The sequence below is a fragment of the Myotis nattereri genome (genome assembly GCF_964212035.1).
Source record: "Myotis nattereri genome assembly, contig: HAP1_SCAFFOLD_393, whole genome shotgun sequence".
In the NCBI taxonomy this organism is placed as follows: Eukaryota; Metazoa; Chordata; class Mammalia; order Chiroptera; family Vespertilionidae; genus Myotis; species Myotis nattereri.
In genome coordinates, this window is record NW_027669512.1 from 1 (window position 1) to 11,835 (window position 11,835).

Here is an 11,835-nt window from a genome sequence, read left to right on the forward strand (position 1 = left end):
GATGTGACAGCCTTTCGTAAAAATTGGTGTCTTTAGGGGGGAGGGGTGGGAATGCATCAGGGAGGGGAATGGTCTTTCCGCAGGTTTTCCATACTCTCTCCCCCCCCCCCCCCCCCCCCCGCCTTCTTTCCAGTTGTTTCAAAGGGGTGTGGTTTTTGCTCGGAAAATGGCCATCCGATGCGAGTGGGGGGGGGGGGGCTGGGGCAGGGCATGGGTGCATGTCATGCAGGAAGAGGGCTGATGTCTGAGAGGTCCTGAGAAGTGGGGGTAGGATGAGAAAACAGAAGTTAAAATCTATTTGACTACCAGGACCTTGAATTTGTAAAAGCTGGTATTGGGACTTTCTGAAGTGCTGTTCTGTCTGCTAGCCATCCATCTCTGCCAAGTCGCCAGTCTGCGTCTGTGGATCTTGTTGTGCCTGAAGGTCAATCCGACCCAGAAGCAGGAAGAAGAGGAACATTGTCCAGAAACAAGTAGGTCAGAGTGAGGATGCTGGCACTGTTTGAGGGCTCTTGGGGTGGAGAATGGTGGAGACTGCAAACTCCAGTGGGCCTCGTCTGCATCCCCCTCCTTTCTGCCTCTTTATACCATTTCAGAGTTTACAAAATAAAGTTCTCTGCTGGTATAAAACTGAGAAAGAAGTGGTTGGAAGGGGGAGGGTGTCACAAGAATTCTGGGGTGGGGGTAGGGAAGACCTTTTTCCAAATTACTTTTTGGAGTACAAAAAGTAACTGGTATTGGTCTGCCCATCACGCACTCAGTCCCAGAGCTGTTAGTCCTTAGGTTTGGTGGAGGCAGAAACTGAGTTGAAGGATGAAGGAAATTCCTCTGGAACAGTGAAATTGGCATAATGGGTTGAGTAGGAGTGTCTTGGTACCTTTGAGATGGTGGGGGTAGCAGAGGCAAGGGTGAAATTCCAGACTTTTGTTCATTTTACCCTTGTCTGGCTTCTAGACATTCTCAATCCACCCCCATTGATTTTGTTAGGGAAGGGAATGTGTGTCATTACCTTTGGAGGAAGTGATTTTCAGGGGTGGGGGTGGGGTGGAGGATTGGAGGAGATCAGAGATCAGAGGAGGCGAGTGGGTGAGCTAATGAATTTCAAAGCACTGTGAGGAGAGGAGCATAACTAGGTGGGAAATACTGCTCTACTCCTACTAGGGCCAGGGATTCCAGAGAGGTACCTATGACCTAGGTAAGCTCTCAGCAATCCCCTCCCCACCCCTTATGTTTGCAGGTTTGCAGAATACAGTGCACTTCCAGGCAAGAAGGAAAAGGAAGAAACTGTCTGAACCTGTGTAGGTGTATGTGGAAGTGCCACTACCCCCAGGACACCTGGAAGGGCAGAGGAGGTAGAGAACTGATTAGATCCTTAAATGGAATGAACTGGGGTGAGGTAAATTGACCATGAGGTTGGAGAATCTGGAGGTGGGGAAATTTTTCAAAATTAACTTCCCTGTGTAAGAAAGGGATCAGTGATCTAGCCCTGAGACCCTGTCATGTCCCCATTCCTTTGTCTGCCCCTAGTTTAGTCTGTCTGCATGCAAAGGCATAAAAGGAGGAGACTGAAGCCTCAAGTCTTTCCTTCTTTCCTAGGTGCTGCTGTATCTGCAGTTGCTGAAGAGCCTGCCAGCTATAGCTAAAGATTCCATCCAGGCTTCAGATAATTCTGAGCCACAGCAAGCCTGCTCTGCCTGGGTTAAAAATTCGGCTCAGGCATTCGGCTTAGACATTTGCTCCAGTATGGGTCGAACTCGGGAGGCTGGTTGTGTGGCTGCTGGTGTGGTGATAGGGGCTGGCGCCTGCTACTGCGTATACAGACTGACCTGGGGAAGAGATGACAGCGAGAAAATCTGGAACAACAATGATGATGACGAAGATGAGGAATCTAGTGATATTACAGAAATTGGGGTGGAGGCTGAGAAAGCTAATACTGTGGTGGGGAGCAGAGCTAGATTTCAGGGTGACTCAAAAACCAAAGCTGAAGTGGGCATGGAACTCAAGAGTGGTCCAGATATAAAAGTGGGAGTCCACTCAGGAACCCAGAGAGGAGGTGGCCTAGAGGCCAAGGCCAAGGCCCTTTTCAGCACGCTGAAGGAACAGGCAAGTGCAAAGACAGGCAAAGGGGCCAGGTTGGGTACCATCTCTGGGACTAGGACTTTTGCATCGAGTTTACCCTGCCCAGGAGGCAGGGGTGGAGGCTGCCACCCCACCAGGAGTGGGGCTAGGGCTAGGAACAGGGCATGTGGAAAGTCCAAGGGAAAGGTCCGAGCTAAGAGCACCAGGACTCCAGCTACAACATGGCCTGTTCGCAGGGGCAAGTTCAACTTTCCCTATAAAATTGATGATATTTTAGGCACTACAGACCTTCAAAAGGTCCTTAACATCCTAGAAAGAACAAATGATCCTTTTATTCAAGAAGTAGCCTTGGTCACTCTCGGTAACAATGCAGCATATTCATTTAACCAAAATGCCATTCGTGAATTGGGTGGTCTCCCAATTATTGCAAAACTGATAAAAACGAAAGATCCCATTATTAGAGAAAAGGCTTACAATGCTCTTAATAACTTGAGTGTGAATGCTGAAAATCAGGGCAAGATTAAGACGTATATCAGTCAAGTGTGTGATGACACCATGATTTGTTGCTTGGACTCAGCTGTGCAGATGGCTGGACTAAGACTGCTAACCAACATGACTGTGACTAATCATTACCAACATTTGCTTTCCTATTCTTTTCCAGACTTTTTTGCTTTGTTATTCCTGGGAAATTACTTCACCAAGATTCAGATTATGAAACTACTTATAAACTTTACTGAAAATCCAGCCTTGACAAGAGAGCTGGTCAGTTGTAAAGTACCATCAGAATTGATTTCCCTCTTTAATAAAGAATGGGACAGAGAGATTCTTCTTAATGTCCTAACCCTATTTGAGAATATAAATGATAACATAAACAATGAAGGGCTTGCATTCTCCAGGAAAGAGTTTAGCAGAAGTTCACTTTTTTTCTTATTTAAAGAATCTGGGGTGTGTGTTAAAAAAATCAAAGCATTAGCAAATCACAGTGATCTGGTGGTGAAAGTAAAAGTTCTCAAAGTATTGACCAAACTCTAATCAGAGGTCTGTCTGAAATAATAATTGAGATATGTTTTTTAAGTTTTTACTTGGGAACAATACATTTTGCAAATTCTTTGTTTTTCACTGTGCTTATATGGCATAGAGATACTTTCAGCCGCTATTTTGGAACAATGAATATCACAAGTCAACAGTAATGCTGGCTGTGATGGTTGGTTTTAGGCTGGACCGTTTTAAGGATGCCAAGTGAATACTAAAGCTTGTACAGACAAAGCACTTAGTTGATTCCATCTTGCTACCTAGATTGAGATATTTTTACTCTTTATCTAAAGTGACAGCAAACTAATCATAAATAACCTACACTTTTGTATTGGTTTATATTTGTTAATCTTAGACTTGTGTTTTATCAATAAAGTTATGTGTTTTAACCAGCAAAAAAAAAAGAAAAAAGAAATTTATCATGTTCTTAAGTTTTTTGTGTATTTGAGAAGGCAAGATGCATGGAAACAAAAAGTTATTAACAAAACCAGGAGCCATTCATCATGGCCAGCTGCTTCCTATTAGTGCTTAGAGGTGGTAGAAAGTTTTGCAGGTAACAGAGCACAGGGAAAGTTTTAAGAGGAGAGGAAGCTTAAGTAAGCTGGGCTTGAAGGATAGGATAAAAACAGGACAGAAGGGCATTGGAGGAGGAAGGAATGGTGGGAAGAAAGGCATGGAGGTGGGAATGCTGCTCCAGAGAGAAGGCTGGCCTTGCCTGAGTACAAAGTGTGGAAGAGGGAGTGGTGAGAAATACAGTTGAGCAGTTGGAGTGAGTCGCATTCGTGGAGGGTCCCTGGTTGCTACACTGAGGTGTTTGCATATTACTCCATCCAACCCTGGATGACACGAAAACCTTTCATGACCCTGGGAATGACAGTATGAAAGGAAATAATGTGGCTGTTTTGGTGCAGGATGGGTCTGAGTTGGGGAGGGGACAGGAGCAGCCACTGAAGATTGGAACACCAGTTAGGAAGTTACCACCATAGTCCAAGTACAAGATGATGAAAGTCTGAAATGTCACTGCTGGTCATGGGAATGATGAGAGGAAGCAAGTGAGAGACCCTTTGAATGAAGAAGTGCTGGGACCTATTCTGGGGACTACAGGGAGGGACAATTTTAGAGTCTTGAGACATTTGATAGGAAAAGGAACTCTTTCTTGATTAATTCTGTTTTTTATATACGTGAATACATTAGTTACTATTTTTTTCCTCTTCTTTTGGAAGGGAGGGAGATAGAGGGACAGAGAGGAACATCGATGTGAGAGAAACACATCGACCAGGTGCCTCCCTGACTGGGGCCAGGGATGGAACCTGCAACCCAGGTACATGCCCTTGACAGGGAATCGAACCGGAGACACTTTGGCAGGAGGGCTGACACTCTAACCACTGAGCAAGGATTAGTTACTACTTTGAAATAAGAAAATGTAATAGCAGAAATAATAATTTTTATTGCTTTTATCAGATTTCTTTTATAAGGTTGGTTGAGGCAGGAACCATCGAGAGAGCTGTTGGCATTCATATTGAAGACTATCCACCTCTCTCCCAACCTAGAGAGTGGTAAGAGTATGAGGGGAGGGGCACTCTCAAAGTATGCTGGTGGGAACATACACTGGTACAAGGTGCACTTGGACACATGTTTCAGAAGCCCTCAAGATTTGCATGCTCTTTGATCCAGTAATTCCACTGGTAGACATTTATCCTTAGAGTTACATCTTTGCTCTCAAAGGGAAAAGATGCAGAAAAATACATTTGGAGAATCTCACCCACTTTACCTGGTGGACCAAGCACACTAGCAGCCCTACAAAAATGAAGAAATGTTCCAGAATCTCCCCCATGATGGTACTGCAGCAGATGCTGTTGTAGACCTGGTCTATGCCCTCTGCAGGCCTCCTAAGGCGTGGCTGCTCAGAGGCCTGTCTGTCATCTGGAGTCACCAGGTGTGTTCCACTGTGCGGAGACCTTTAGATTAGAGTAACTTCTTTACACGATCCTCTGAATCACAGGCTTGGAATAAAGTATTATTTCCAATATCATTATAAAAAAATTTATCCTTGGGAAATAACCAAATAATTGGCTTGTATGAAAGTGTGAAGTGTGAAAAATTGTGAATGAGCCAAGTGTCTCCAAAGAGGCACTTGATTAAATAAATTTGGATATGTGTACACATTGAAACGTTGTGCGGCTCTTGAAAACATTGATGAACATTTACTCTCATTTACTTTGAAAAAGTTCAGTGTATGATCTTTTTTTCTTTTAATCCTCATCCGAGAAATGAGGTTATTTTTTCCACTGATTTTTAGAGAGAGTGGAAGGGAAAGGGGAGGAGAGGGAAGGAAGGAGGGAGGGAGGGAGGGAGGGGAGAGCGAAGGAGGGAGAGAAAGAGAAACACCCATGTGACAGAGACATATTGAATCATTGCCTCCCACTCGGGGAATGGACCTGCAACCCAGGTATGTGCCCTAGACTGGAATCAACCAGAGACCTTCTGGTGCCCAGGCCAATGCTCTAACCATTGAGCATGCTGGCCAGGGCTTAGTCTATAATCTTAAGTGGAAAAGCCAGTTAATGACTGTATACATAGTATATTTTTAAAGGAAATATAAAACATTTACATGCATTAAAATTTCTGAAAGGCTATATAGTAAAGAGTGGCTATAAGTAATAGGATAATGCATGAATGTAATATTCTAATCTTTTTCGTCATCTTTATTTTCTCATCTGTAATATATAGAACATCCCCAAAAATGTATACATACTTTAACAGCTGATAACTCACTCCATTTTGAAAATGAACTGTATGTTAATAAATATTAACTTTATAATCATTTAAAGTATGTATACATTTTCAGACACTCTGTATGGTGATTTTTTGGTTTAATTGTTGGGAAAGAAAAATGTTCATTGCAGCCTAGGTTATAAATGAAATTAAAGAGATGCTAGATATAATGGGAGGATGAGTAGGGCTTATATAGATTTGTTTGGAGCACATACTGAGTGGAAAATTTTTTAGACCAAAAAGGGAAATGTGTTAAAATGATAGTTGTCAAGATGTGGATAATGAGTCCTTATATCATATGATTAAATGAGGCAATGTTTATAAAATGCTAAAATAGTGCTGGAACATAGTTAATAAATAAAAGTGAACAACCTTTTTTTTAAAAACAAACAAACAAAACAAAACATTTTTATTGATTTCAGAAAGGAAGGGAGAGGGAGAGAGTGATAGAAACATCAATGAAGAGAGAGGATCACTGATCAGCTGCCTCCTGCACCCACCCCACTGGGGATCAAGCCTACAACCCGGGCATGTGCCCTGACCAGAATTGAACTGTGACCTCCTGGTTCATAGGTTGACACTCAATCACTGAGTCACTGCAGCCGGGCAAATGAACAACCTTAATTAGCTAAAAGAGAAGGTAGGTAATTTTTGGTTTTCCTTTTTCTAAGGTGTCATTTTGCCATACACTAGTGGCATTTCCCCCAGATTTATTGAGATATAATTGACATATTGCTGTAAGTTTAATGTATACAACCTATTAATTCGACACATTTCTATATTGCAAAATTATTACCACCATAGCATTAGCTACCACCTCTATCCTGTCACATAATTACAATTTTGGGGGTGTGTGAGAACATTTAATATCTACTCTCTTAGCAACTTTCAAGTATATAATATGAGCTGTAATCACCATGCTGCACATTATATCCCCAGCACTTGTTAATCCTATAACTGTAAGTTTATAGCCTTTAACCGATATCTCCCCAACATGCCCCCACATCTGATCTCTTTTTCTCTGAGTTTGGCTTTTTTAGATTCAACATATAAGTGTTATCATACAGTATTTATCTTTCTCTGTCTTATTTTACTTAGCATTATGCCCTCAAGTTTCATCCAAGTTGTCCCAAACAGCAGGGTTCCCTTTTTCTTATGGCCTAATAACATTCAATTGTATACATACACCGCATCTTATTTATCCATTCATCCATTGATGAACACTTAGGTTGTTTCCATGTCTTGGCTATTGTGAGTAATGCTGAAATGAAACATGGGGATGCAGATATCTCTTTGAGATCCTCATTTCCTTTCCTTTAGACATATACACAGAAGTGGAATTGCTGGATCTTTTGGTAGCTCTATTAAAATATATATTTTTAATCCTCACCAAAGGGTATTTTTTCATTGATTTCTAAAGAGTGTAGAGGGAAGGGAGCAGGGTGGGGGAAGAGGAGAGATAGATACATAGAGAGGTCAACTCGAGAGAGACACATTGATTGGCTGCCTCTCTCATGCACCCCTACCAGGGGTGGGGAACGTGCAACCAAGGTACCTGTCCTTGATAGGGAATCAGACCTCTGACCCTTAGGTCCATGGGCCAATGCTTTAATCACTGAGTTAAACCAGCCAGGGCTATTTTAAAAATTTTTTGAAGAAGCTATATGTTGTTTTCCATAATAGCTATGGCAATTTACATTCCAACCAATGCACAAGAATTCCCTTTCCCCATATCCAAGCCAATACTTGTTATTTCTTGCCTTTTTTTTAAAAAAATATATTTTTATTTATTTCAGAAAGGAAGAGAGAGGGAGAGAGTGATAGAAACATTGATGATGAGAGAGAATCATTGATTGGTTGCCTTCTGCATACCCCACACTGGGGATCAAGCCTGCAACTTGGGCATATGCCCTGACAGGGAATTGAATGGTGACCTGCTGGTTCAGAGGTTGACACTCAACCACTGAGCCACACCAGCCGGGCTCTTGCCTTCTTGATGATACCCATCATAAAAGGTGTGAGGTGATATTTCATTGTGGTTTTTATTTGCATTTTCCTGGTGATTAGTAATGTTGAGCACCTTTATGTGTACCCGTTGGCCTCATGGAATTTAATAAACTATTGAAATAAATCCTCTGGATATATGCACCCTTGTGTTCATAGCAGCACAATTCACCATAGCTAAGATTTGGAAACAGCCTAAGTGCCCATCAGCAGATGAGTGGATTAGAAAACTGCGGTACATCTACACAATGGAATACTATGCTGCTGTGAAAAAGAAGGAATTCTTACCATTTGCAACGGCATGGATGGAACTGGAGAGCATTATGCTAAGGGAAATAAGCCAGTCAATGAAGGAAAAATACCACATGATCTCACTCATTCATGGATAATAAAGACCATTATAAACTTATGAACAATAATAGATACAGAGGCAGAGCAGCATCGAACAGACTGTCAAAATACAGCGGGAAGGCCGGGGAGGGTTGAGCGGGCGGGGCGGGGGGGGGTGAATAAGAGATCAACCGAAGGACTTGTATGCATGAATATAAGCATAACCAATGGACACAAGACACTGGGGGGTAGGGGAGGTCGGGGGAAGGTCAAGGGGGGCGGGGGAAAAGGAGACATATGTAATACTATTTGTAATACTTTAAGCAATAAAACAAAATTAAAAAAGAAATAAATCCTCTGAGAAATGGGGTCTTTGTTTACCTCTAAGAACTGAAAATGCTTCTTCAATGCAATCTCATCAATTTTTACAACATTCCTGATACCTGGGTGATGTTACTGTTGTTTAGACATGAAGCTATCAGAAATAACTAGTGATAACATTTTGGCAAACATCATTCCACAAAACTTCTCATACACAGAAAAGCATTTACAAATATATATTTTAAAGCCAGTATTTCAAAGAAAAATGAGCAGAGGCAATACATGCTAGTAAATATTTAAAATTTCACTTTCTCCATGCTTTATTTCATGAAACCTGCTTTCTCGTGGTTCTGAGAAAGATGATGGATATTAGTAGCTGACATGTGGAGAAATGAAGAGGTGGGATGTTTCCCTGTTTTCTAGGAGAAGACAACGAAGTACAAATAGAAATACTAGTGAAAATGCATTATCTTTTGGTTTCTAGCACCGGCATAGAAAACAATGAATGACAAGTCTGTTGCACTGGGGAGAAGGGAGAGAGGCTGGTACACTCTTGCATCACTGCTAGAGGGAGGGGAATATGGGGGCCATAGCCCATTGATAATATGTTTCTCAGGTGACCAAGAATTGTGGAGAGGTCTTTCTTTCTTTCTTTCTTTCTTTCTTTCTTTCTTTCTTTCTTTCTTTCTTTCTTTCTTTCTTTCTTTCTTTCTTCCTTCCTTCCTTCCTTCCTTCCTTCCTTCCTTCCTTCCTTCCTTCCTTCCTTCCTTCCTTCCTTCTCTCTCTCTCTCTCTCTCTCTCTCTCTCTCTCTCTCTCTCTCTCTCTCTCTTTCTGTCCAGCCATCAGCTCTTTATTGACCTTAGAGAGATGTATTTGTAGCCAAGTAGAAAAGGAAAACATTGTTCTGGTTGTGTGCAATTTGGTGTGAGAGTGAACATTGCTCTCAGTGTGGGGTAAGAGTGGAATTGGGAGCAGAGGCTTGAAGGGGCAGAGTCAGCTTTCCCTACATATGCAGGCTTCCCACCAGTTCATCTTAGTTTTATAAATGGGGTAGGGGGAGAGCTGATGTTGGGATCTGGGAGTGAGAGGTGAGAATCCTTTAACAGAGTCCTGAATCAGTAAAAAGTAAGAACTTTGACCTACCCCCCAGCACTAAATGTTCACCAACCATTCTCTATTTGATTGTTTGCTGTCTGTAGGGGGCGGCACAACTCAAGGAAAAGGAAGAAGAAGATCAAGGGATTTTTTTTTTTTTTTTTTTTTTTTTAGTAGAAACTGGTTTCTTCAAAGAAATGTAAGACCTGAATTGGTCACAAGGGGGTGGTAGAGGCAAGCACAAAAATCAGAACCCGCTTATCCACTAAGCCTTAGTTAATGCTAATTAATTTTTTTTTGTGGGGGGCTTCAATATCTTTGGGACACAAATGAGGGGTGGAACAGAAAAGTGAGGCTTTAAGGGAAGAGATACACGTCAAGAGAATGAGTAGGGGCAGGGGAATTGAAAAGATGGTCATTTGTGGGGGCAAGGAGGGGTAGTAAAAGTGGCTGGAAGTGTGCCTGAGATAGATGGGAGATATTTGGAGAGAGTGAAAGGGAGGGAAGGAGGGAGGAAGGGAGGGAAGAAGGGAGAGAGAGAGAGAGAGAGAGAGAGAGAGAGAGAGAGAGAGAGAGATCAATTGGTTGCTTCCTACATGTGCCCCAACCCGGCCTAAGATCAAGCCTGCAACCAAAGTACAGTATGTACCCTTGACAGGAATCAAACAAAAGACCCTTCAGTCTGAAGGCAAATGCTCTATCCACTTAGCCAAACCAGCCAGGGCATAAATGGAAGATATTTGAAAACTAGAGTTCTCACTCTAAAGAGAGGGGACATATGTACTTCTCCTAATCTCCATTCTCTCTTGTCTGTCTACCAGCAGACATAGTTCTAGGGAAAGAAGAAAGGAAAGTGCTCCACACAGTGCGATATCCAGGAGGCATTTCTGAGTCAGAATATAGGATCTAGAAGCAAATGAGCTTCTCCCTCTCCCAGACTTTTTTTCTCCTCCCCTCTCACTTTGGTGAAGGGAAAAATCAAATGTTATATTCCTGAGAAAACAATAAGGTAGGAAAAAAGCAGACTAAAAACATTTTTAAATTAAGACCCTAAACAAAAAAAGAGAGATACTGATACCCTTGTAACCTGAGTTTTGACATGTGTATCTGTGGAGACTCAGATCAAAGCTTTATATGTTTGCATTGCCCCTAGTTCCATCTTGGATTGCAGATAGTGCAGTTTGTGTACAGGAAAAGATGGTTCAAATATCTCCTTACTAGAATATCACAACTAGATGGACGATTCAAGTGTAGGAACATTTTTTGACTTGTCATAGATGTGGGATATACACAAATTAGTTATTTTGTGAAAGCACGTCTGGAGGTCAGGGCTAGAAGTTGCTGGTGTTCACCCGCTAATCATGAGAGGGTACAGCCGGACAAAGAAAAAACAAACAAACAAACAACAGAGAAAAATAGAGAGGTTCAGACAGGGTTGAGTATAGGCAAGAGCTCTGGACCTTAGTCAAAGATACAGGAAAAGGCAATCCTGGGAATGAGGCGGAAATCAACTGCAGGCAGTAAGAATTCAAGGCTTCTCCAAAGGAACATGACCTCAGTAAAGAAGAATCACCATTTGCCTAATGGAAATAACATTTTTTGTGAAGCATAAGCCATTTAAAATTTTCAGTTGTGCTCTTGGCCTCTCCAAGGGTCCTTTCATTCAGGGAAAAATGTTTGCTCAGCCCGAGGATGCTGGTTTTTCATTCAGCCACAATATCAATAGTCATTTGTCCAGCCTCTCCATTGTTGGAAACACGATCCCCACTCCCCACCCCACCGTGAAGCAGGCTTTATGTGCCCTGGATAACGAGAGTGCCAGCGTGGAAAATCAGGGCCAGATTAAGATGTCCATCAGTGAAGTGTGTCGGGAAACTGTGTCACATTGCTGCAACTCATTTCTGCAGCAGGCCGGATTAAATTTGTTAATAAGCATGACAGTTATTAATAACATGCTTGCCAAATCCGTTTCAGACCCGAGGTTTCCTTTGATATCAGAGGGAAGTGGATGTGCTGAGGTTCATGTTTTGAAACAGTTGATGGGTTTGTCTGAAAAACCAGTCTTGGCAGGGGAATTGCTGGGTCCCCAAATGCTGTTCTCATTCATGTCCCTCTTTATCAGGAACGGAAACGGACAGGTTCTGCCGGACACCCTGGCCTCTTAAAAGACCATCCCAAACAGAATGGGACCAAATCTA

At 42.2% G+C, this 11,835-nt stretch overlaps 2 protein-coding genes across 3 annotated transcripts; both read left to right on the top strand.

Moving 5' to 3' along the window:
• Positions 1-38: 38 nt before the first annotated feature.
• LOC308512618 (armadillo repeat-containing X-linked protein 1-like) lies at positions 39-3,505 on the top strand. 2 transcript variants are annotated; one of them, XM_081115526.1, is made up of 3 exons: positions 39-473; positions 1,238-1,352; positions 1,597-3,505. In XM_081115526.1, exon 3 carries the CDS (start codon positions 1,744-1,746, stop codon positions 3,109-3,111), a length of 1,368 nt encoding a protein of 455 aa, XP_080971652.1. In that variant the 5' UTR covers positions 39-473; positions 1,238-1,352; positions 1,597-1,743; the 3' UTR covers positions 3,112-3,505. The 2 variants fall into 2 exon arrangements, with proteins under 2 accessions (XP_080971652.1, XP_080971653.1); XM_081115527.1 differs by lacking the exon at positions 1,238-1,352 and having other exon boundaries at positions 412-473.
• A 7,715-nt stretch (positions 3,506-11,220) lies between these two features.
• Positions 11,221-11,802, top strand: LOC308512617 (protein ARMCX6-like; the record flags this gene model as incomplete). Its single annotated transcript, XM_081115525.1, has 1 exon — positions 11,221-11,802. The coding sequence occupies one exon, from the start codon at positions 11,221-11,223 to the stop codon at positions 11,800-11,802; it is 582 nt and encodes a 193-aa protein (XP_080971651.1).
• Between the last annotated feature and the right edge of the window lie 33 nt (positions 11,803-11,835).